The following is a 26831-nucleotide window of genomic DNA, read 5'->3' as shown; positions in this document are numbered from 1 at the left end:
GTACATCTTTCCCTTGCTGGGGCCTATAAGTGGTGATCTTTCCTGCTGATGATTCTTCTTTTGGGTTCTGTAATTGACAATTCTTCCTGTAATTGAAGTCGAGGGGTAAGGCTTCCCCTTCTAACTTGCTCTACTCTCCTCCTTTCTCCATTTTAGTGAGGCTTATCTTTATTAACATTCACAGGAACAAATAATGCCTGAGTTTGTCTTAAAGACTGAAAAACAAGGCCAAGGGAAGAGTGTGGGAAAAGAGGAAAAGGGCAGCATTCGAAGCAAACAGAAGTAAACACAGAGCATTCAGACATTTCCAAGGATTTGCTGTAACCTGAACTAAGATGGCAAAAGGTTAAGTGGTGGGAAAAGAGGCCAGATTGTCAATAGTTTATTGAGTGATTCCAGGATTTTCCCTCCCAAAGGTAATAGGCTGCCTTAAATAGATTTCAGATAGGAGAATAAGCAGCTTTTTCTCTAGAAAGATCATTCGGGTAGCATTATAGGAGATGGTTTGGAAGCGGGAGAAAATGGAATCAGAGAGGTGAACTATAGAACTGTCGAAGAGATTGGAGCAGGCGGAACTAGTGACAGACACTGTGAAAACATCTCTCAAGACCCACCCTACACAGAAAGACTTCCCTGATTCTGATAGTTTTCAACGTCCACCTCCCACCCCACCTCCACCCACATTCCTACAGCGCTTGTGAAATCTGTGGCCCAAATTTATGTACGTGATTATCTTTTATTTTACTCCCTAGCTGTTTTCTGTACATTACTCAAGTCTCCCTAGTTAATACAAGAAAAGTTGATGGAATTGAAATGGCTTGTAAGTCGTCCAAGGCCCAAAAATGCATTCTGCCGTGCCAGGTAGTCAGGCCCAGTTCATAGCTAGTAGAAGGAGGAGCACTGATTGAGTCATTTCACCCTCTTGCCCATCAAACTGTCGCCCACCCAGGTGACCTAGCAGGAGAAAACCACAAGAGGAGCTGAGGTGCTAACCACAGCTATTAGACCCTTTACGCCCACCAGAGGGCGCTCTCTCCTGGCTCTCTTACTTCGAGAAGCCCCAAGCAAATGAACCCTGACGTATTTCGGCCCTCTGCAGTTGCCGTAGTCCCAGAGAGTAAACAGGAAGTAGAATTCAACGGTCGGGTGAAAAACACCGAGGACTCAGAAGGGATTCACTCCCGCGGTAACTTGCGCTTTCCAGGGAGTCTACCCTCTGTTTCTATTTTTGGCACTCCCGCGCGCGTGCCTACTTCAGTGAAGGTATTTTGCCCTGAGCCCGCTCTCACCTCTTTATACAGTGTCCCCAGAACCATGGCCGAATACTCCTATGTGAAGTCCACCAAACTCGTGCTCAAGGGAACCAAGGCTAAGAGGTAAGACCAAAGTTTGTGCGGGAGTTTGTGCGTACTCCGCCTTCCCCTCCCCCGCGGAGACTCTTGCGGAAGCCTTTAGAGATCTGTTATTCATGCTCCCAGCCCCTGGGCCTGGCCCCTGGTCCCACAGGGATTGATGCTGCGACTCCGTTCCTGGCACCTGGACAGACCTGGACAGACGCCGCCCCAGAGACGCGCCATGACTGTCGCGCCTTCAAAAGGGAGGAGACGGGAGAGCGAGACCCAGGAGCCACGAGTTTGGGTGCCTTGATAAGGTTCCCCTCCAGACCTCCGCATGATAGGGTCTTAGTCTTATGATGTAGGCCATAACAATGAATTCCTTTATTAAAAGCCATTATTTTCACTCTTGTTTCCCGCCTTCCCCAAAAGATTCTTAATTTTTTTTTTTAACGTTTATTTATCTTTGAGACAGAAAGAGACAGATCATGAACAGGGGAGGGGTAGAGGGAGACACAGAATCCGAAACAGGCTCCAGGCTCTGAGCTGTCAGCCCAGAGCCCGACGCGGGGCTCGAACTCACGGACCGCGAGATCGTGACCTGAGCCGAAGTCGGCCGCCCAACCGACCAAGCCACCCAGGCGCCCAGATTCTTAATTAATTTAATACAATATGCAGATGTGCGTTTTGAGAGGGATATGGGCTCACATCTCGACTGCCACCAGTTGCGACTGCCACTGGTGACTGGCACCAGTTTTGCGATTTGTGGCAAATTCGTTAACATTCTTGAACTTCCATTTACTCATTTATTAGGAAATATTAGTGGTACTATAAAAGAATTCTTAGGATTAGATACCATGTACAGTAACTAGAGCCAAATGCAAGCAAAGGTTGTAGTGATTTATAATTAGTAGATTTTTAGGAGAAGGTATCTGCCCATTCCAATCTCCACCTCTCTTTTTACCTGGCCGGTTTGCTCAGGATTGATTATTCATACAAGCGTAAAGCATTTCATCCTGTCTCAGGGACAGTGTTTGGTACTTTTAGGTAAGATGAACGTGTCAAGGAGCAAGCTGAAACCTCTGCCGCTGGGAACTCTGCCTCGGAGTCTGGAATCACAAAGAATTTATCCGGAATAAATCTGAAACTTGTACTCTCTGATTTTACAGGAGAGATGGGAGTTAACTTCTGAAAGTTTATGTTATGGTGAAAACACAAACAAGTGTATCTTATAATTATCACAACTCTATCTTAATTAACACATATACAGCACTTACTATGTGCCAAGAACTATTCTAAGCACTTTGCTTATAACTTTTTTTTTAACCACCCCTGGATTTTTTTCTTTCTTATTACTGAGATATAATAGATATACCATAAAATTCACCTTTTAAAGTACGGTTTTGTGGTCTTCAGTGTGTTCACAAAATTCACCACTATCAAGTCGCAGAACATTTTCATCATCTTAGAAGGAAACCCCATTATCATTAGCCGTCACTCTCCATTTCACTCTTCCCCTAATCTGCTTTCTGTCCATATCAGTTTGTCTGTTCAGAATATCTCATACAAATAGAGTCCTACAGTATGCGGCCGTTTGTATCTGATTTCATCCACATTGTAGCATGTATCACTACTCTTATTTTTATGGCTGAATAATATTCCACTGTATAGATACAACACATTTTGTTTATCTATTCATTAGTTGATGGACATTGGGTTGTTTCCACTTTTTGGCATTATGAATAATGCTGCTATGAATATTGTTATAAAATTTTCGTGTCGACATGTGTTTTCATTTCTCTTAGGTATATACCTAGGAGTAAATTGTTAGGTCATATGGTAACTCTGTATTTAACTTTTTGAAGAACCCCAAACTGTTTCCTAAAGTGGTTATACCATTTTACATTTTTACCAGCAATATATGAAGGTATGAGTTAACTCTCAGTCCTCACAGTAACCTTAAGAGCAGTTAAATTATTATCCTCATTTTATAGGTGAGAAACTGACAAGAGATTAAGTAGTTTTCCAAAAGTCAGAGAGCTCAGAAATGACAGTATCAGGATTAAAAAGGCAGTCTGGCTCCAGAGTCTGTTCTCTTAACTATAACACAATACATACAGGATCAGAAGTGAGTTCTCAGGATTAGAAGAGGGCATATCAGTGTAGATAACTGTAAATCAATAACTCATAAATCTATGGTCAGCTTAAAAGATTCCTCTAAGATTCCATTTTGTGATACTTAACATCAAATTCATATTTCTAAACTCATCTATATGAATTATCTCCTGCAGTAAGAAGAAAAAGAGCAAAGAGAAGAAGAGAAAAAGAGAAGAAGATGAAGAAACTCAGCTTGATATTGTTGGTAAGTTTTCTCTACTTTTTAAAAATTTTTTACGTTTAGATTTACTTTTGAGACAGAAAGAGACAGAGCATGAGTGGGGGAGGGGCAGAGAGAGGGAGACACAGAATCCCAAGCAGGCTCCAGGCTCTGAGCTGTCAGCACAGAGCCCGACACGGGGCTTAAACCCATGACCACGAGATCATGACCTGAGCCGAAGACCGACGCTCAACCGACTGAGCCACCCAGGCGCCCCATCTACTTTTTTTTTTTTTTTTTTGAGAGAGAGCGAGAGAGAGAGAGAGAGAGAGAGAGAGAGAGAGAGAGTACGAGCAGGGGAGGGGCAGAGAGAGAATCCGTGGGCTTGATACCACTAACCGTGAGATCATGACCTGAGTCAAAATCAAGAGTCAGATGCTTAACTGACTGAGCCACCCAGGTCCCCCAGTTTTCTATACTTTACTCTGCAAAAAGTTAACACAGGTTGAGATGCCTTTAAAAATATTTTCTTAAGGACACCTGGGTGGCTCATTCAGTTGAGCATCCAACTCCGGCTCAGGTCACGATCTCTCAGTCTGGAAGTTCGAGCCCCGCATCGGGCTCTGTGCCGACAGCTCAGAGCCTGGAGCCTGTTTCAGATGCTGTGTCGCCCTCTCTCTCTGACCCTCCCCCATTCATGCTCTGTCTCTCTCTCTGTCTCAACAAAATGGATAAACATTAAAAAAAAAAAAAAAATTCTTAGGGATTAAGTAGTATAAAGAAAGTCAAAAGAACTTATGACCTGTTTATAGTTTTCTTAAAGTGTTCAATATTATTTACAGTTGTGGATCCCTTTTATTGTCTGCCACAGTAGATGTCACTGATGCCTTTTTTTCATCATCAGAACAAAACACAGAGAAAGGAAACGCAGCTCTCTGATTTAAAATACGATAATGCCATAATATCCTAGAGATTCTGAACATAATTTTAAAGACCTGCTATAAATATTATCTAATCAAATATATTTCACAAATTATTTTCTTTGAACGTCTATGCATTTTAATTGTAGAAGCCAGTGATATGCATGTCCCTAAAGGAACAGTAATGGATAGCAAAAGTGATTATTTTGTATACCGTGAAATGAATGAAAATCTTAATTGAACAGAACAGAGCATCTCAGTGGCCTGTAAATGGTACCAGAGATAAACTGACCCAAACACATTTAACCAGCCTGTTTTCTATTCAGTCCTTCTATCCTTTCCACATCTATACTTTAAGGCAATTTTTTTCCTCTTTTAAAACTGGGCCAGTTGCATTTTGAAATTTCATAAATTATGGCTCCTTTACATTTTATATGAAATGGTATAAAGCTAATATTCTAGAAAATCTCACTTTATTTTGAAATAGCAAATCAACAATTCTCAAATTAGAGTAAATATTTTGGCTAGATATCTAGACATGGAGCTGCTATGTCAAAAGATAGGTGAATATTTAACTGTATAAGAAACCACCAAGAATTTTTGAAAGTGGTTGTGCCATTTTATACCCCTCACCAAGAATTAATACAGTTCTGTTATCAGTCTTTGCTCCCAGTCTGTGGTTTGACTTTTAATTTGCTGAAATGGAATTTTTCTAAAAGCAAAAGTTAGAAATTTTTTTCAACTGTAATAAAATTCACACGTGACATTGTATTAGTGTTAGGTGTACAACATCATGATTTGATATATATATACATATATATGTAAGTTTTTAGTTTTTATAAAACTTTATTACCTTTTTTTTTCTATTATGGCTACCACCTTATGTCTTCAGTCTAAGAAATTAACACTTACTCCAAAGTCATGAAGAAATTCTTATATATTTTCTTTAAAAATCTTCATAGTTTTAGCTTTTACATTAGATCTGTGATCTATTTCAAATTAATTTTTGGTATGGTGTAAGGAGGCAGGGTTCTTTTTTTTATGTTTATTTATTTATTTTGAGGGGGGTGGTGCAGAGAGAGAGGAAGAGAAAGAGAATCCTAACCAGGCTCCACACTCTCAGCACATTGCCAAACCTGGGGCTTGAACTCACAAACTGAGATCATGACCTGAGCTGAAATCAAGAATTGGATGCTTACTTAGCTGTGCCACCCAGGCGCCCCAGAGGTTCTTTTTTCATTTTTTCATATTGATATCCAATTGTTCCAGCACCACTGTTGAACACTTTCCTTTTCCATTAAACTTCTTTGATATATTTGTCAAAAATCAGTTGACTTTATGTGTGTTGACATATTTCTGTTCCATTGATTCGTCTGTTATTCTACTGATATATTTGTCTTGATTACTGTCACTTCATAATGTTTTGAAATCAGGTGATGTCTTCAAGGTTTATCCATATTGTAGCATGTGTCAGAATTTCCTTCATTTTTAAGACTGAATAATACTTCATTGTGCACATTGACCACATTTCGTTTATCCATTCATCTTTCAATGGACACATGGGTTGCTTCCACTTTTTGACTGTTGTGAATAATTCTGCGATGAATATGGCTGTACAGATACCTCTTCAAAGCAAAGCTTTCAATTCTTTTGGTCGTATATCTGGAAGTGGAATTGCTGGATCATATGGTAGTTCCGTTTTTAGTTTTTTGAGGAAACTCCATACCATTTGCATAGTGGTTGTACCATTTGACATTCCCACCGACAGTGCATGGGGGTTCCATTTTCTCCATATCCTCACCAACACTTATTATTTCTGGTTTCATGATAATACCCATCATAATGGGTATGAAATGGTATCTCATTATGGTTTCAGTTTGCATTTCCCTAGTGATTAGCAATATCAAGCAATTTTCATGTGCTCATTGGCCATTTGTATATCTTCTTTGGAGAAACATCTATTCAAGTCCTTTGCCCATTTTTTGAACTGAGTTTCAAGTATTCTTTATATATTCTGGATATTAATCCCTTAATAGATATGTGATTTACAAATATTTTCTCCTATTCTGTGGGTTGTCTTTTTACTCTGTTGATAGTGTCCTGTGGTGCACAAAAGATTTTCATTTTGATGAGTCTAATTTGTCTTAGTTTTCTTTTGTTGTTTGTGCCATTGGTGTCCTATGAAAGAAATGATTGCCAAATCTAATATCATGAGGCTTCTACCATATGTTTTCTTTTAAGAGTTTTATAGTTTTAACTCATAAATTTAGGTCTTTGATCCATTTTGAATTAATTTGTGTATATGATATCAGGTAAAGTCCAACTTCATAGAAGTGAAAATTTTACTAATTTTTTATTGGTTACAAAAAGCCTTCCCTGTTTAGATGAATAGGAAATCTTGTGCAGTGTGATAAATTCAATTTTTAAAAACTTTGTTGTATGGAAATTTTCAAACTAATACATAAGTAGAAAAAAATAATGAATTTCCCATGTGCCCATACCCCCGTCATTAGTAACGATCATTATTTTGACAGTCTTGTTTCATTTACATACTTTACTACTCTGAAATAATACCCTATACACACTTCTTTCTGGAGAATTTTTATTTTATTTTGTTTTGTTTTATTTTTTTAAATGTTTTATTTATTTATTTTGGGAGAGAGAGAGTACGCATGAGCAGAGGGAGGGGCAAAGAGAGGGAGAGAGAGAATCCCAAGCAGGCTGTACACCATCAGCGTGGAGCTTGACACAGGGATCTGTCTCATGAACCATGAGATCATGACCTGAGCTGAAATTAAGAGTTGGACAACCAACTAACTAAACCACCCTGGCATCCCCTGGAGAATTTTAAAGTAAAACACAAGTATTATGTCATTCTATCCATGTATACATAAATGTACATTGCTTATAAAGTCAGTCCCTCTCTCTCTTCTGTTTTGCTCTGCCTTTTAATACATAAGAGTATGTCATTATCAGACCTAACAAAATTAATAAGAATTCCTTAATGTCCATCTAATATCTTATTAATGACTGATACATTTCTTCTTTAGCTAAAGTACAATTTAGTTTCATACTCAACAGAGAAAATGTGAAAGCTTTTCCTCTAAGACCAGGAACAAGACAAGGATACCTACTCATGCCGCTTGTATCCAACACAGTATTGGAAATCCTAGCCAAAGCAAGTAGGCAAAAAAGAAAAAAGAAAAAGCATCTAGATCAGAAAGGAAGAAATAAAACTGTCACTGTAGACCGATGATATGATCTTATATATAGAAAACCCTAAAGACTCTACCAAAAAACTGTTAGAACTAATAAATGAATTCAGTAAAGTTGCAGGATATAAAATAAACATACAGAAATCTGTTGCATTTCTGTACGTTAATAATGAATTACCAGAAAGAGAAATTAATCCCATTTACAATTGCACCAAAAAGAATAAAAAACCTAGGTATAAATTTAACCAAGGATGTGAAAGACCTGTACTTGAAAACTATGACAGTGATAAAAGAAATTGAAGAGGACAGACAAATGGAGAGAGCCCATGCTCATGGATCAGAAGAATTAAACTGTTAAAAGCAATTACCCCAAGGCAATCTGCATATTCGCTGCAATCCCTATCAAATTTCCAGTGGCATTTTTCACAAATAATGAATAAACAATCCTAAAATTTGTATGAAACCACAAAGACCCCAGATAGCTAACAAGCTAAAGAAAGAATAAGGCTGGAGGAACCATACTTCCTGATTTCAAACTATATTACAAAGCTGTACTAATCAAAAAGGTTGTGTATTAGCATAAAAACAATACATAGATCAATAGAACAGAAAGAACAAAAAGCCCAGGAACAAACTCATACAATAAACATAGAAATGCATATATCTTTTTGAATTAGTGTTTTTGTTTTCTTTGAGTAAATACCCAATAGTGGAATTCCTGGATGGCATGGTAATTGTACTTTTAAGTTTTTGAGGAAACCCCATACTCTTTTCCACAGTGGTTGTTCCACTTCACATTCCCACCAACAATGCGCAAGCGTTCATTTTTCTCCGCATCTTTGCCAACACTTGTTATTTCTTGTCTTTTTTAGTTTAGCCATTCTAACAGGTGTTAAAATCCTATCTCATTGTGGTTTTAATTTGCATTTCCCTCATGATTAGTGATGTTAAGCATTTTCTGCGTGTATGTCTTATTTGGAAAATTTTCTATTCAGGTCCTCTGCCTATTTTTTAATTGGATTATTTGGATTTTTTTTGGTGTTCACTTGTGTAAGTTCTTTTTTTTTTAATTTTTTTTTAAGGTTTATTTTTTATTTTTGAGACAGAGAGAGACAGAGCATGAACAGGGGGAGGGTCAGAGAGAGAGGGAGACACAGAATCTGAAACAGGCTCCAAGCTCTGAGCTGTCAGCACAGAGCCCGACGCGGGGCTAGAACTCACAGACCGCGAGATCATGACCTGAGCCGAAGTCAGATGCTTAACCGACTGAGCCACCCAGGCGTCCCCTTTTTTTTTTAATCTTTTTTTTTTAAGGTTTGTTTTTTATTTTTGAGACAGGGAGAAACAGAGCATGAATGGGGGAGGGTCAGAGAGAGGGAGACACAAAATCTGAAACAGGTTCCAGGCTCTGAGCTGTCAGCACAGAGCCCGTTGTGTAAGTTCTTTATACAGTTTGGATATTAACCCCTTATTGGATGTATCACTTGCAACGAGCTTCTCCCATTCAGTAGGTTGCCTTTTTTGTTTCATCGATGGTTTCCTTCACTGCGCAAAAGCTTTTCATTTTGGTATAGTCTCAATAGTTTAATTGTGCTCTTGTTTCTTTTGCCAGAGGAGACATATCTAGAAAAATGTTATCTATGACTGATGTCAAAGAATCGGGAGGGATGGATACTTGCCTATGTTTTCTTGTAGGAATTTTATGGATTCGGGTCTCACATTTAGGTCTGTATTTTGAATTTATTTTTGTATGTGGTGTAAGAAAGAGGTCCAGTTTCCCTAGTATCGTTTGTTGAAGATTGTCTTCCCCATTCTATATTCTTGCCGTCTTTGTCATAAATTAATTTACCATAAAAGTGTGGCTTATTTCTGGACTCTGTTTTGTTCCATTGATCTATGTGTCTGTTTTGATGCCAGTATCATGTTTTTGTTACCACAGCTTTGTAGTATATCTTAAAATCTAGGATTGTGATACCTCCAGCTTTGTTCTTTTTCAAGATTGCTTTGGCTCTTCGGGATCTTTTGTGATTCCATAAATTTTAGGATTATTCTAATTCTGTGAAAAATGTTAGTATTTTGATAGGGATTGCATTTATGTGCAGCATGGATAGGGGAATAGGTGAAAGAGAATTAAAAGGACACTTACCTTGGGGCACCTGGGTGGTTCAGTCGGTTGAGCCTCCAACTCTTGATTTCGGCTTAGGTCATGATCCCACAGTTTGTGAATTCGAGCCCCACATTGGGCCTCTGTGTTGACAGTGTGGAGTCTGCTTTGGATTCTCTGCCTTCCTTTCTCTCTGCTCTCTCTGCTCATTTGTACTCTGTCTCTCAAAATAAACATTAAAAAAAAATTTTTAAAAATAGTACACTTATCTTGATGAGCACTGAGAAATGTATAGAATTACTGAATTATTATAGTGTACATATGAAACTAATGTAACACTGTATATTAATTATACTTGAATTTTAAAATGAATAAAAAAAAGAAACCCATTTCTATTTGTATATCTAGTGTATATAGCTTCTCATTTTGTTTCTAATCTGAAATCTTGGTTAAGAATACTGTGCTAGACCATAAAAAAAAGAATGAAGTCTTGCCATTTGCAATGATGTGGATGGAGCTAGAAAGTATCATGTTAAGCCTAGTAAGTCAGAGAAAGACAGATACCATATGATTTCACTCATATGTGGAATTTAAGAAACAAAACAGATGAACACAGGGGAAAAAAGAGAAAGGGAGAAGCCAGAAAACAGACTCTTTAACTATAGAGGACAAACTGAGGGTTGCTGGAAGCGAGGTGGGTGGGGGCATGGTGACAGGTATTAAGGAGGGCACTTGTTGTGATGAGCACTGGGTGTTGTATGTAAGTGATGAATCACTAATTTATACACCTGAAATGAAGATTATACTGTATGTTAACTAACTGGAATTTAAATAAAAACTTGAAAAAAAAATACTGTGCTGGGAAGTCTTTCTGGAGGGTTACATAAGAAACAGGTTATTACAGTCATTGCCTCTGAAAAGTAATTATGGATGGCTGGGGGATGGAATGAAAGAGACTATTCTCTATCATTTTGTGTCTTCACATGCTCTGCTATTTTATGTTAGAAAAAAAATGTAATCTTCATTGTGGTGGTAGTCATATCTATACACATACATATATAAACACCCAGATGAGTATGTGTAAAACTGATGAAATCTGAATAAGGCTCATGGTTTGTATAAAGGGTAATAATCTCCTGGTTTTGATATCGTACTATATAGTCATGCAAGATGTTACCACTGGGAGAATTGAATAAAGGGTATAGAGATTGTTCTGTATTGTTTCTTACAAATGCAAAGTCGAAAGTTTTACAAAATAAGTTACAACAGCAAGAACAAATACCCTTGTATCAAATCTAACAAATTTAAAATACTGATTTTACTTTTTAGGAATCTGGTGGACAGTAACAAACTTTGGTGAAATTTCAGGAACCATAGCAATTGAAATGGATAAAGGAACCTATATACACGCACTTGACAATGGACTTTTTACACTGGGAGCTCCACATAAAGAAGGTTTGTGTCTAGTAGAAGCAATGAAAGGGAAAAGACCACTGACACTATATATTTTATGACATTCATTCACTTAGGCCAAATTCTAACTAATATCCAGTATATTCCAAAGAAACAAATCCATTGCATTTGACTTTTCACCTTTTTTCCTTCCTTAATATTTACCACATATTGACAGATCCTTCTTTTTTAGTTATAAGCATTTGAAAACATTCTATATGGTTCCAGAAGAGTATTTCTAGAAATTGAAAACAATATGAATAATTGAAATTGAAAGGGAAACCTGGTTGAGTCAAAGCTTTGATTCCTTTATTCTTTAGATCTTTTACCAAAACTAACCTGGAGCATTATTGACAACTTAAAGTTTTGTTATTCCTTCTAGCACATCAGAATAAGCGCTAATGAGATATGAAGTCACTGAAGATAAAAAGCAGTGTGTTTTGGTCTGAATGTCCATCCCTTGAATAAGTTAAAGCATTTACTTTTTTAAATATTAAGTGCTTATTTGTCTATGTACTGAGTGCATTTTATATATATATATATTTTTTTAAGTTTATTTATTTTGAGAGAGAGAGAGCACACAAGCAGGGGAAGGGCAGAGAGAAAGACAGAATCCCAAGCAGGCTCCACATCATCCACGCAGAGCCTGATGCAGGGCTCGAACTCACTAACTGCAAGATCATGACCTGAGCTGAGATCAAGAGCCAGACACTTTTTCTTTATTTAGGAGCTGGACACTTAACCAACCATGCCACCCAGGCATCCCTGTACTGAGTGCATTTTAAAACACAAAAAGAAAATAACTTTTTTTAATGTTTATTTATTCTTAGAGAGAGCACGATGTGGGAGGGACAGAGAGAGAGGGAGACACAGAATCCGAAGCAGGCTCCAGGCTCTGAGCTGTCAGAGCCCAACACAGGGCTCAAACTCATGAACTGTGAGATTATGACCTGAACTGAAGTTGGATGCTTAACGCATTGAGCCACGCAGGTGCCCCAAAAAGAAAATATCTTATAAGCCTAAGCATCATGCTGACTTACCTATTCAGGATGTAAAACTAATATTGTAGTTATAAGGAGATAAAGTAGATCTTGATACTTTGAATCTGAATAGTATATTGTATCAAAATATCAAAATACTCTTAATTAATTTTAAGAGAAAATATTTTTTTTAAAGCTGAAGAATATCTTTACATGTATATTTGTAACAAATGTCAAATTATTTCAAAATGCTTTTTTCTCCATAGTTGATGAGGGCCCTAGTCCTCCAGAGCAGTTTACAGCTGTCAAATTGTCTGATTCCAGGTAACTAAGTTGAACTATAATTAATAACCTTTTATTTTTTTTTCATTTTTTTCACTGAAAAATTCCAATATATAGCTAATTAATTAAGTCAACTTAATTCCACAGAGTAATTTTGAGGTAAAAAACAAAACAATCTTTTTGAAGTGTATTTTGTGAAATTTTAAACTTACAATATGTATATATCCCATATTTAGGTATTATTAAATTTCATTTGCAGTTACTGTGTCTTCGAAAGAGAATTAAAGCTCCAAATAAAAGCATACACGATGATTCCTAGCAATATATAATATTAGGCTAGAAAAAAATGAAGATTAATACTGTCACAGGCCAAATAAGATGTAGATTAGAAGAAAGATCATGTGAAGAAAACAGATATAAGACACAACGGAGTCTGATGTTGCTGTGATACGTAAACTCACTGGTCATAAGTGAAGAGATAAACAGGAAGATAGAAGGAAGGAATATTGTTAAAACCAGTAGAGAAGTTACATAGTCATAAAGAGCAAAAGAATATTTTACTCACTAGTTTTACAACCATTTCATAAGCTGACTTTTTATATTCTCACAGTGCAAAAGTACAGAATGATACTTTGGGTAGTACACGCAGAAATGGAATTTCAGTATTCTAATAATTAGCTGCATCAACATGATAATGATTCGTATTATATTAACTATAAGTGAATATAAAATCAATCCCTTGGCATCATAAAAGATTGGTAAACTAAGAAGTTAGAAACCGTATTTTTTTCTTTAAAAAAGTCACATTATTACTTCTATACTTTCAGTGGCAAATAAGTATGGTGGAAGAATAAAAGCAGAAGAATAATCAATAAACACTAACTTCTTTACAATTGGGGGAAAAAACATAAAAAGGGCAAACGAAAATATTTGCAATAACCTTAACAAGCAATGAATTTTTATTCTTCACATGTGTGTACAGGATTCATAATACTAAGAAAAAAAAATAGACACCAATAGAAAAATGAACAAAAAGATAAAAACTAAAAAGGAAATAAAAAGAAGTACAAATATCACTTACAATGATTAAAATATAAAATAGGATACTGTTTTTCCTATATCTTGTATTCCAGTTTTTTTAAAGTTATAACATTAAAAGATCTGTGGTAAAACAATACTCTCCTGTTTTGAGGTGAGAATGTTAAGTTGATAGAATTTTTTTTCTGGGAAGTGACTTGATAGCATGCAACGGGAGCTTTATAATTAGAATGTACAATTATGTCGAGAGAACTACACTTTCTGATATGGTAGTCACTAGGCACATATGCTTTTGATAATTTTCATTTTTAAATTTTTGGATTTTTCTGGAATTTTATTATACACACCCACATTTATTTTTATGTTCCATATTTAATTTTCTTTTTCTTAGTCTGTAACATTTCTTTTCTGTTAATCTAAAGAATTGCCCTGAAATCTGGCTATGGAAAATACCTTGGTATTAATTCAGATGGACTTGTTGTGGGGCGTTCGGATGCAATTGGACCAAGAGAACAATGGGAACCAGTCTTTCAAGATGTAAGTGCTATTGTTGTTTATAATAAAGCTTCTTGTCAAGGTAAGATACAGTCTTTAACAGTCAATGAGAGTATATATTCTAAAAAAACAACAAAAAAACAATGTAATAATATCATACATTAAATTGGAGAAAACCAATACGAACTCATAACCTTAAAAAGATGTCACAAAAAAAGATGTCAAAAAATAGTACAACACAGCAAAAGAAATAATCAACAAAATGAAAAGACAACCTATAAAATGAGAAAATATATTTGCAAACTGTATTTCTGATAAGGGATTGATATCCAAAATATTTTAAGAACTGATGTAACTCAATATCAAAAAAACAACCCAGTTTTAAAAAATGAGCAAAAGACCTGACTAGACTTTTTTTTCCCAAAAAAGATATATGAAAAGCCTACAGGTATATGAAAAGATGCTCAACATCGCTAGTTGTTAGGGAAATGCGAACCAAAAGCACAGTAAGATGTCACTTCATTGGGGCGCCTGGGTGGCGCAGTCGGTTAAACGTCCGACTTCAGCTCAGGTCACGATCTCGCGGTCCGTGAGTTCGAGCCCCGCGTCGGGCTCTGGGCTGATGGCTCAGAGCCTGGAGCCTGTTTCCGATTCTGTGTCTCCCTCTCTCTCTGCCCCTCCCCCATTCATGCTCTGTCTCTCTCTGTCCCAAAAATAAATAAACGTTGAAAAAAAAAATTTTTTTAACAAAAAGATGTCACTTCATGACCCTTAGCATGGCTATCTTCAAAAAGACAAGAGATAAATGCTTTTGAGGATGTGGAGAAAAGGGAACGTTTGTGCATTGTTGGTGGGATTGTAAACTAGTACAGCCAAATGGAAAACAGTGTGGAGGCTCCTCAAAAAATTAAAAATAGAATTACCACATGATCCAACAATCTCGTGTCTGAGAATATATCCAAAGGAAACAAAGACTAACTTGAAAAGGTATCTGCACCACCATGTTTATAGGGGTATTATTTACAAGAGCCAAGACATGGAGACAAGTTAGGCATCCACTGACAGATGAATGGATAAAGAAGTTGTGGTGTATATATATATATACTCATATATATATATACATACACACAATGGAATAGTATTCAGCCATAAAAGATGAGTAAATCTTGCCATGTGCAACAGCATGGGTGGACCTTGAGGACGTTATGCTAAGTGAAATAAGTCAGACAGAGAAAGACAACTGTAGGATCTCCCTTACATGTGGGATCTTAAATAATAATAATAATAATAATAATAATAATAATAAAATAAATAAATCACTTAAATTCAGAAAAAGACATTGGACTTGTGGTTACCAGAGTGAGAGGTGCTGGGAGCAAGAATTAGAGGAGGAAGGTGGCCAAAAGGTACAGACTTACAGTTACAAGATAAATACAATAAGTGCCAGAGATATAATGTGTAGCATGAGAACCACAGCTGACCTTGCTATATAATAAAGTGGAAAGTTAAGAGAGTAAATCCTGAGTTCCCATCATAAGGGAAAAAATTTTTTTCCCATTTTATGCTTTCTTTTTATCGTACCTGCAGGAGATGATGGGTCTAACTAAACTTACTGAAATAATCATTTCACAACATGTGTAAGTCAAACCATTTTGCTGTGTACCTTAAACTTATACACAGTGATTTTGTCAGTTATATCTCAATAAAACTGGGGGGGAATAGTGTAACGAAAATAGCAAAAATACTTTTGCCCACCATCATTTCTGTATACCCTTGGTGCCTGGATTCAGTTCTTATTTTTCATTAAAGATTCCAGATTTCTCAGAGGATAGCCCATTTTATGTCTTGGGGCAGGAAAATAGGATAGTTCAGGAATACCTTCTTAGGAGAAATTATGGATGCTTTCAAAAACATTAGAAACTGTGGTAAGAGAACAGTGGAGCAAGCTTATGGCCAGCTTGTGACAATCTGTGCATAAAATAGTAAATAGTGATAATAATGGTTCACTGAAATCAAATTAGTCTATAAACATCTGAGTTCATGGTAAAACTCAAAAGCAAATAGTGTACAAAAAGTTTTAGTACAAAAGAAGGATGAAGATAATATATTAATTTTTATTGATCTTAGTAAATAGGCACTTAGCAATGGAAGGATATTTTGTTAAGTCTATGTCTGTTTATTCAGAATACCTAAGTTCCAAAAAATAATATATAAGTTCCTTTTTCTGTTTGTGTAAGCAGTAAGGATTGAACAAAAATATACCAGAGCTAAAACAGTCTCCTAGCTAAAGGAGATACTATATCAAGCTCTATACAGAGTTCTATATAGCTCTATATATTTAGATCTATACAGAGCTAAAAGGAGATACTGTATTGAGAACAGGAAGGATAGGTAGCCACCAGTAGAAAAGGAGTTTGGTAACTGTGTAGAACCATTGGGAATAGACAATAACGAATTCAAAATAGGATCCCACGGTGTTTCCATATGCCAAACATCCCCCCAAAAGAGAGAATTATTTATTTTTTTATTTATTTTTTTTTAATTTTTTTTTTTTTTAACGTTTATTTATTTTTGAGACAGAGAGAGACAGAGCATGAACGGGAGAGGGTCAGAGAGAGGGAGACACAGAATCTGAAACAGGCTCCAGGCTCTAAGCTGTCAGCACAGAGCCCAAGGCGGGGCTCGAACTCACGGACCGTGAGATCATGACCTGAGCTGAAGTCGGCCGCTCAACCGACTGAGCCACCCAGGTGCCCTAAGAGAGAATTATTTAGACTCATTCCCTCATCCCCTAGGATAAAATCTCTGGGTCAGTAACTTTCAAACTTTTTTTGACCTCGGTCCAGTGAGAAAAACATTTTTACATTGCAGCCCAGTACACACATTGTACTTAATACCTATTTAATCTTCGTGTTGTGCACTTCAATATTTTCTATTCTGTTGTACTTTTTTTGTGTCTTTTTTTATTTTTTTTTAAATACTGGGCAGGACCCACTAAATTGATTTCATGAACCACTTATGGATTGCAACCCCTTCTAGGTGATCTTACCAGTATAATAAGGTACTTTCAATAAAAATTATATCAACAGAAAAGACTAGTGTATCATCAGGCCAGCATGATGATAACCCAGATACTACCACTCACACAGAATGTTTGGAAAGTTCATTGCACTTTGTTTTGGGGAAAGACACTAACTTTTAATATTTAAATGAAAAAGATACATAAAAGTTCCTGATGGAACAAGGAAAACTTGATTGCTAAGAGGGATTCAGCTTTAAATTACGAGTTTAAATTACACTGGACGATACAGCCATACCCCGCACACCAAGCGTCGTCCAGATGGTAGAAAGCCCAGCCCTGGCCACCTTAATAAGAAAATCAGTCACATCCACTGTTACTAGCCCTTTTGTAACTGAGCGTGATATAAAGTTATTAACACATTTTGTAATGATTGTATTTGTAAGTATTTTGTCCGTTTAAGGTACTCAAAGTTTTGCAAGTCATAATTAAGCCTTATATTTGTTAAGGAAATTTAATTAAATCTCGGTTTAGATACACGAGAAAATTCGTTTTCACGTTTTGCCTTTTAGAATCTGTATAACACAGTGGGCATTGAACAACTGAAAAGAGTATGACAAGGCGTGTGGGTGGCTCAGTCGGTTAAGCGGCCAACTTCGGCTTGGGTTATGATCTTGTATTTGAACCGTGCATGGGGCTGTCAGCACGGAGCCCACTTCAGATTCTCTGCCCCTTTCCTGTTCATGCACTCTCTCTCTCTGTCTCTCTCAAAAATAAACATTAAAAAAAATAAAAAGAGTATGAATATTTCTGGCCACATAAAGTCCCTCAGACATTAATTCTTAACATTCTGAGCAGTAAATTCAAAGGCACCAAAAGTTAGCTTTTATTTTTATATTTTCTAATTATGAAGAAAATTTTACTTAAAACAGTACTATTTGAGTAAACTACTGTGAATTTTATAATTTGTATTGTTTTAAAAACTATTTTTCAAGCTGAACTAAATCATTTATATTCTCAATAGATCTTTGAGGCCAAAGGAAACAATTCTATTTCATCTTATTAACAGAATGAATATACTAAAAATGTTTATTGTGGTTATCTTTGAATAGTAAGATTATAGGTGATTTGGTTTTCTTTTCTGTATGTCTTTATTTTCTATGTTTTCTCCAAATTCTTTTTGCTGATTACTTTTAGACTTGGGGGTAAGAGTAGAATTTCATTCTCAAGATATAAGAATTATTTTGTAGGTATTCCTGTGACTTTTTTGTTTTGTTTTACAGGGGAAAATGGCCCTATTGGCCTCAAATAGCTGTTTTATTAGATGCAACGAAGCAGGTGATATAGAAGCGAAAAGTAAAACAGCAGGAGAAGAAGAAATGATAAAGGTAATCATGACTTTTTATACATTAATACATGTCACATATGTATCTCTTTAAAATGTTGAATAGTCATTTGCCATCACTTTTAAAGATGTAATGCATAGTTTTTTATACTATGATCCAAATAACCTTTATTTTTAATTATAAATCCCATAACTGGTGGCTGGTTTGTACCATGAGGTAGAAAAATTACTCTGTATCTTACCCCCATGTATTAGTATTTTGCCACATGCTTTTTAGGCCTATATTTTCTTTTTAAAGCCTGAATTTTAAAATTTAGTTTTTTAAATAGGTACGTTCACATGGTTCACAATTTTTAAAATACAAACATATTAAGACATCACTGCTATCCTTCTGTACCTTCCAGAGTTTATAAAAATATGGATATGTTTATAATTTTCTACCTTTTTACACTAACATTAGCCTCTAATACATACTCCTTTAGAACTTGAGTTTTTTCCTTAACATTGTCTCTTGCAAATTTTCCCTTATCATGATGTATAAAATTTTTTCTTGCTTTTTTTAAAAATTAATTAATTTTATTTATTATTATTGAGAAACCGAGTGTGAGTGGGGGAGGGGCAGAGAGCAAGGGAGACACAGAATCCAAAGCAGGCTGCAGGCTCTGAGCTGTCAGCACAGAGCCCGACACGGGGCTCAAACTCACAAACCATGAGCTCATGACCTGAGCTGAAGTCGGACGCTTAACCGACTGAGCCAGCCAGGCACCCCTTGTCTTGCTTTTTTAACAACTACATGATATTCCATTTTAGGGATGTACCATAATTGATTTAATCACTTCCTTATAAATGCAAATTTAGGTTCCCTCCAGTCTTTTGCTCCTTCACACAGTGCTGTAACACACAAAACTTTGAATATTCATCCTTCTTTAGTTGTGCAAGTGTATCTGAGGACACATTCCCACAAGCAGAATTACAAGGTATATGAAAAGCGTTAGTCATAACACTTTGCAGTTACGTAAACAAAACAAAAACAAAGCAGAAGCAAGTAGCTGCAGGCACTCTGCTGAAGGTGGCACATGCATCATCTTGAATCTTCCTTGTGCTCCTGGGAGGTAGCTAGTCACCTTACCTCTGAGGGGATGGCCTGTAGCCCTCCTTATATCCTTACCTATTTTGATCAGTCACTTCATGAAAGTCACACAGCTAGCTACAATGAAACAGGGATATGTACCCAGACCCAGCTGACTGGAAACTGACATTCCATACCACACCGCCTCTCCAGAAATAGGTCATGAGAAAAATACTGGTGGATTTCTCACTTACCTAAAAGTATGATTTTTGAAGAGAAACGATGCAAATAAAATGCAGTAACTCTGCACTTCATGGAAAAAACAATACTATGCCGTATTTGTCACTAATTACAACTGTTTTTAAATATTTAATTTTTTTTATGTTTATTTTTGAGAGAGCATGAGTGGGGGAGGGGCAGAGAGAGCGGGAGACACAGAATCCAAAGCAGGTTCCAGGCTCTGAGCTGTCAGCACAGAGCCCACCGCAGGGTTCGAATTCACGAACTGTGAGATGATGACCTCATCCAAAGTCGTACACTTAACCAACTGAGCCACCCAGGAGCCCCAACAACTGTTTTTAAATGAAGTACCTGTCATATTTCCCTGGGTTCATTTGGTTAGTCAAGTATCTAGAAGCCCTGAGCAGTGATAATCCAAAAGTCTTCCCACCTTGCATTTTATTTCGCAGGTTCTGCTAGTCTGTATCATCCATCCACCTTTGTAGCCTAACCTTATCAACCAGAGCACATTCCCTTCTGCCGAAAGTAGTATTGTACTATTGTCACATGCACTGGCCAGTGATCTCCCCAGATCTGTAAGGACCCCACTAAGCAGACCTGTCACACACGTGGCATTGGTGCATGCTTTATTGGTCACTGCTTTCTAAGCAGTCTTGGAATTGGGCTCGGGGCCACAAAGCTCACTTCAGAGATGTAAATCCTTGGAGATAGAATACCAGTCCTTCAGGTTGCAAATTGCCAATTTCAAGGGCCTGACTTCTGTCCCCTTCTTGCCCCATTCTGTAGATCCCACTTGCTGTATCAGTTTATGGCATGTGATAGTAAATATCTGTCACAGTTTATGAGGACATAAGGAAGATTTAGAAGGAGTGTATTCCAATTAGGTAAAAATGAGTTGTGTAATGTTACAAATTTTAATGGATTTGTGAACAGCCTAGGCAAAGTAAAGTAACTACTATCTTAAATTTTCAGTGTTATAAAATAAACACTACAGAATAATTTGAATATTTACTTTGATGCCACCATTAAATTAAATTATTGCCTAAATGCTCAGCAGGATCTGATCTATAAAATGTTTTTCTAAATAAATTTCTCCGTGTCTGATGCAAGGGCTCTAGAGAAACATATAATAGCAATTATTTATATAAATCATATATATATATATATATATATATAAACATATATACAAACATATCTAGAACCTGTCTTTTTCTGAATCTAATTGCTAAGGTGATTGTTTTCTTCTTTTGCATAAAAAATCATCTAGAGGGTTCTTAAGAAATAAGTGGGGAAGGGGAAGATTCATGTATAACCTGTTGAGTTCTCTCCATTGTCCAGATTAGATCCTGTGCTGAAAGAGAAACTAAGAAAAAAGATGATATTCCAGAAGAAGACAAAGGAAATGTTAAACAGTGTGAAATCAATTATGTGTACGTATTATTTTCCTTTTCGACCTTACAGGTTAGACGGGTCCTTCTCAAGGCCTGAAAGACATGAGGCATAACAGACTCTAGGACAAAGAACTAGGCTGAATGCTTTTCTTTTCTCAAAGCTTCAGTTTTCCTAATTATCCTGCTGGCTTTCAAAGCTAAAGTCACTTGGGTTAGTCTGTACTCCCTGTTCATTAACAGAATGACTATAGCTTATTAGTACATGATGCTGACCCAATGTTCCAGAGCCAGCACTCGGGACCCTGGCCAACACCCCTCAGTGAAAGGGAGGCCTTGTAGTGCTGCGCAGGCCACTGCCCTCTGCGGGGAGGAGCGCTGAGGTCATCTCTGCAGCTGAAAAGCTGTATGTCATTAAAGAAATACAATTAATTTTTTTAAATAAATGAAAAACTTTAAAAATATTTGTAATTTCATGAGTAAACACGTATGATCAAAGTTTGAGGTGATTTTCAAGAAAGGCATTTTCTTAACAGAAAGAAATTTCAGAGCTTCCAAGACCACAAACTTAAAATAAGTAAAGAAGACAGTAAAATTCTCAAAAAGGCCCGGAAGGATGGATTTTTACATGAAACACTTCTGGACAGGTAGGTATATTTTTACTTATTTCCAGCCATTTTCAGGATCCAGTAGAAATGGCCTATGTGTAACCAGTGTTCTTTTTCAGTTATTACACTTCTTAAGTTTTCATCTTCTAATTTGTGAACATGGTAATGTTACTTACAAAGGACATCATAAGTCTAGGAAAAGATTACCATAAAGAATATCTAAAAATAGCCAGGTTTCAAAAACTTACATATTTTGTGGTAAGAAATTCAGGTTTGACTGAAACTCCTTCATGAATTTATTTATCATCATCTTTTTATAACTATTAGAAAGAAGTAGTTAAATTTCAAAACTCAGTGGGTTCTAGTAGAGTAGTACAGCTTCCTAAAAATGAAGTAAAAATGAATCCGTTTAAAAATTGTCAAGTATAAAATGAAATAAATGAAATGGAAGCACTTTTACCAAGTTGAATTTAGAAGTGTGCAGGATATTTATCAGAGCACATTATTAATATTTATCTATTGCTATTCCTTTTTAGGTAAGTAATGTCCTAGATTTATAACATAAAAAAATGAGTGGAGAGGGTTGGCTGTACATTTAGAACTGTAAATCAAGTAAGCACCAGAAGGAAAGAGAATGTGGTAATCTGCCACTCCTTCAAGTCCTGTGTTGCAAAACTAGTCTTAAAACATCTCTTTACATTACTTGATAAAGATGATGCTTCATCATATATTTCCTGTTAACTGAGTTGATCATGTTGTTATCTGAAGTTAGTAAGTGATGTAAGAATTTTTCCTGCTGAGAAAGCATGTATCTGGTTTTAAGAAATAAGAATAGGATGTAAAAAAACAATACCAGAATGTGGACACAAAATACATAAGGTCCGTGTGTTGTAACTTTTACCACTTATGAAAATAGAAGATTGCCACCCTGTTAAATAGAAGTTTAGGGCATGCTTAAATTCAGAGGCAATTAAAATTCTATTATGGATTGAAAAAGCTCTTAGGCAACATTTCTTCAAGATTAGGAAAGGCTTTCATAAGAACAGAATGCATTTAGTATGAAACCTAACATTGAAAAGTTAAATTTTAATTAAAATATTTTGATATAAGTGGGATGGTGATATAAAAAACAAGTTGAGAACACAATTTGAGTTTGAGTATATATTTAGTAGCTGACTATATATGGAATGTTTTACATAATTTTTATCATTTGTCTTTGTTTAAACAGGAGAGCCAAATTGAAGGCTGATAGATACTGCAAATGACCAGAATTTTTGTTTCTGTCTCCCCCTATTGTTTTTTTTTTTCTGAATAAAATAATCAATGGAAGTGTTTTTACAGAGGTCTTGGACTATTATGGAATTACTGCTGAAATTGTAGCTAGTTTAAATAAGATTAATCAAGTTTAATTGAGATCTTCACGGATGTACTTTTTAGTTAACTGCAGTGTTTCACATGGAATTGAAACATTGAGTACATACTCAACATGCCACAGAATTTTTTTTTCTTTTCTACATTTTCTGCCCTAAAGCATGAGGTGCTACTCTATGAACCTCATGTTTCCTGTGAAGCTTATGGAATGAATCTCTTACTGCTTTACAGTATTAGTTTATATTACTTACTTTCTACCACCAGTGCTTCATTGGTACCTTTAAAAGGAAGCTAGAAACTCCCAATCCAGTCAACAAGGCTTTGATTCTGCTTTCTAAATATTGCCCAAATCACACAAACCAAACATTATTAGACAGAGGCGTTGGGAGGAGAGAAAGAAATCCGGTATTAGGCAGTGAAATGGGAACAGGAAACATTACAAAAAAGCAAGTAGGCTCAGATTGGAGGATAAGAGTAAAATTGGGAAAATTCCCTACTTAGAACAGTTTACCCACAGTGCATCGGGTATTATGCTTTTGTCCTCACTTGTGGGATGGGATGGGATGGGAGCGGAGCTATTAAAGATATTCAGACACTACACACTGCTGATGTCTGCAGTGCTGAGACATCTTTATTCTTAGCCTCTTTCTGAATTCCTGAACACAGTATTCCAGATGTCCTCTAACTCTGTGAGTATTCCAAAATCCAGGTTGTGTATCAGATGCCTGGACTTCACCACTGGAAATTCTGCTTCAGAAGGACCAGGGTTGGCTGACGCATCTGTATGTTTTTAGGATTCCCCGTTGATAATACACAGCCAGGATTGAGACCTGACTTAAGCTGCGAAACCCTGTCTAGTTCTCAGCCTTTATCTTCCATCTGTCACCAGCTCTCGGGTAACACGGCTCCTCTACAGCAAGGAAGCTAAGCTACCAATATCAACCTTATAAAGGAGCTCTTGCTGTAGAACTAGCCCTAACTTGCCACTCCATTTCCAAGAGCTGGACATCCACCCATCTTGTGTTTTCCTTCTTCCTCTGATCTTTAGGTTGGGAACATCTCTTACTACTTGGGTCCCCCAAAGCAGTAGTTCTCAACAAGGGGTTATTTTGCCTCCCAGGGGACATTTTGCAGTGTCTGGAGACAATCTCAACTGAGAGGGGGGGTGCTACTGGCATCTAGAGGGCTAGAGACTAGGGATGCTGCTAACCATCTGACAGTGAACAGGACAGCAGCCCCTACAACAAGGAATTTTCCAGCCAAGATGCTAACAGTGCCAGGGTTCTGACACCTGCCTCGGACTCAGTCTATTCCTTGCCTTTGCCAGCCCCCAACCCCTAGAAATAAGAATTGCATAGGGTACCTGCAGATTTCCAAGACCTACCCTTGCCTGCTTAGCAAGTCTAGAATTATATCCCAAAATTGACATTTTAACCAAAAGTCCAGGTAATTCTGAAGCAGGTGATCTGAACTACACTTTCAGAAACACTCACTCAAGAAATTAAAGTCTTGCCTCCAATAGTGTCTTGGTACCTGAGACTGGATTCCCTGTCACCGTGCTCACCCTCATGCTTCCCCCAGTCCAGAGAGCAGAACTAGTTACAGGTACTGGCAACTGGGAAGGAAGGTACAGGTTAAAAATATACACTGGCTGCCCTCATGGAGTTTATACGCTCCTGAAGGAGGACAGCGGTGATTCTCAGGCAACTGATAAGTGTTCTTTCCTATTTGTGTCATTGTATTATATTCATCTCCCCGTTACAGGACTGAAGTCAATCTGGCAGAGTGGCAGGGGTCAAGAATAAATGCATCTAAATATTGTCATCTGCTCCACATTCAAAGTCAAGTGCACTGTAAAAATCAAGATGCGTTCTGGCCAAGCATTCCCCTGATTTATCAGCCTAGTAACCTTATCAAAAAGGTTATATATAATAAAAAATAAAAACATTGACCAAAGAAAAAGCTCCCCACATCCAATTTTTTTTTGACTGCTCACATTTAAGATTAGATTATTTCAATTTTTCTATCTTCAAGTTCACTGACTCACTTTTTTACCATCTCCAAATTGCTGTCACACACATCGGTTCAGGTCATGATCTCACGGTTCGTGGGTTCAAGCCCTGCATTGGGCTCTGTGCTTAATTCAGAAACTGGAGCCTGCTTCGGATTTTGTGTCTCCTTTTCTCTCTGCCTCTCTCCTGCTCTATCTCTCTCTATATATAAAATAAATAAAACATTTAAAAAACCCTTTTAAAAATATTTTTTCAGAGTGCATAGCCAGCACTTTTAAATTAAAATCTTCAGGTGTTCATTTCTCTTAGAGTGTTTCGCAAATCTAATGAGGTTTTGCAATCCTGTTCTGAGTGCTGCTAGTAGAGAAAAAGGGGTGTAGCCCTACTTGTTAGTGTTTATTTTTCCATCATGCAATTTCCTAATTCTGGTCCTTAGATACTAAGTGGAACTGTAAGGAAAAAAACAAAGCATACCTCTTTATTCCTTTAAAAAGTTGGAAACCTGAATAAAAGTAGATGCCATGGTAGGGAATCAAGTCATGACTTCTAACCTTAGTTCCCTAACTGCCACTTGACAAAATTAAGTTGTATGGCTACAGTCAATCACATAGGAGGGGGGAAAAAAAAAAAAAAAAGGAGTGCTTTAAGCTCCTAATGTCTTGTTTTTTCTTTTTCTGTATTATACTTTATGTTTGTATAAGTATTCATCCCTATTTTCTTATTCTGCAACTAAATATATTCCACCAAGGGTTTTTTGTTCGTTTGCTTTTTAACTGATAGCAGAAAAACCCCAGGGATATACCTAGGTTCAGGAGAACTTAAAACTAAGGTAACAGTTTAGCAGCCAACCAGCATTCATTCAGTTTGGTTTCACCTGTATGTGTAAAATGACTTTCTCAAGTGTGGTGCTTATGTAGGAAAGACTAGTAGACTGGAGTCCAACCTAGGCTGTTCTACAGCACCTCGATCCTAAATGCTAGTTTAAATCAGCTTGCACAGCAGCAGGAATGTTTTTCAATTTATTCCTTCCTCATGTTGTTTAGAAAAATAATTTCCCCAACTGCCTACGCAAACAGAACATTCTGGCACGTTCCCTTGTTCTTCATTTTAAGTCCAGAAATCCTCTCCAGCAGGCCCTCTATGTATCCCAGCCCTGCTGCTTTTACCTCTCCACCTGTGACCACCAACTTTGTTTTCCCACATTCCTTTTACTCCTGTAGCTTCATTCCACACCATTCTGTGTGTCCTTTCCAGAATACAGGAAAATGGACAAAGACTTAAGCATTTAGTAGAAGGGTAAACCAAAGTTTCCACTTAATTCTCCCATGAAAATGCCCCTTCTGGTTTTTCCCAAGCTGAATTCAGCTTTCATTCCAGCGCACCCATACTTGGAGAATCATATACCATGGCCCAAGTATCAGTTTTGAAACTTCTCATTTCCCCACCATCAACTCAGGCTGTGAAGGGCATACCATCCACACCCATTATCATTGCAGTTCCCCTCTGCTCTTGAGCGTCCGGACCCACCTGAAACCTGGCTCACAGTCTGTCTTCATGGGGTCTCCCATCTTGGTTTCACTGACTCCAGCATTCACGTTGCCACCTTTCTTTCATCTGCCTTAAAAATTCTGTCCTCTCGGCT

At 36.9% G+C, this 26831-nt stretch overlaps 1 protein-coding gene across 3 annotated transcripts; it reads left to right on the top strand.

Annotated features, from left to right (window-relative positions):
* Positions 1–1107: 1107 nt before the first annotated feature.
* Positions 1108–25267, top strand: FRG1 (FSHD region gene 1). 3 transcript variants are annotated; one of them, XM_047091325.1, is made up of 10 exons: positions 1108–1186; positions 1302–1376; positions 3626–3696; positions 11220–11345; positions 12589–12646; positions 14065–14179; positions 18440–18544; positions 21149–21240; positions 21735–21845; positions 24942–25267. In XM_047091325.1, the coding sequence occupies exons 2-10, from the start codon at positions 1315–1317 to the stop codon at positions 25117–25119; spliced, it is 918 nt and encodes a 305-aa protein (XP_046947281.1). In that variant the 5' UTR covers positions 1108–1186; positions 1302–1314; the 3' UTR covers positions 25120–25267. The 3 variants fall into 3 exon arrangements, with proteins under 3 accessions (XP_046947281.1, XP_046947280.1, XP_046947282.1); XM_047091324.1 differs by having other exon boundaries at positions 1140–1376; positions 24942–25266; XM_047091326.1 differs by lacking the exon at positions 24942–25267 and adding an exon at positions 23035–23140 and having other exon boundaries at positions 1144–1376.
* The last annotated feature ends 1564 nt before the right edge of the window (positions 25268–26831 follow it).

This window comes from Lynx rufus, unplaced genomic scaffold (genome assembly GCF_022079265.1).
Source record: "Lynx rufus isolate CCGP_SWC_20201006 ecotype Redwood Valley unplaced genomic scaffold, mLynRuf1.p SCAF_3, whole genome shotgun sequence".
Classification (NCBI taxonomy): Eukaryota; Metazoa; Chordata; class Mammalia; order Carnivora; family Felidae; genus Lynx; species Lynx rufus.
This window is presented reverse-complemented; position numbering and strand designations above follow the sequence as displayed.

Excerpts from the sequence above, each read along its gene's own strand:
- FRG1 (XM_047091325.1), top strand. The coding sequence starts at position 1,315 with ATGGCCGAATACTCCTATGTGAAGTCCACCAAACTCGTGCTCAAGGGA. Across the intron at positions 11,346-12,588 it reads GGGAGCTCCACATAAAGAAG|TTGATGAGGGCCCTAGTCCT; the intron begins GTTTGTGTCTAG and ends TTTTCTCCATAG. Across the intron at positions 21,241-21,734 it reads CAGTGTGAAATCAATTATGT|AAAGAAATTTCAGAGCTTCC; the intron begins GTACGTATTATT and ends TTTTCTTAACAG.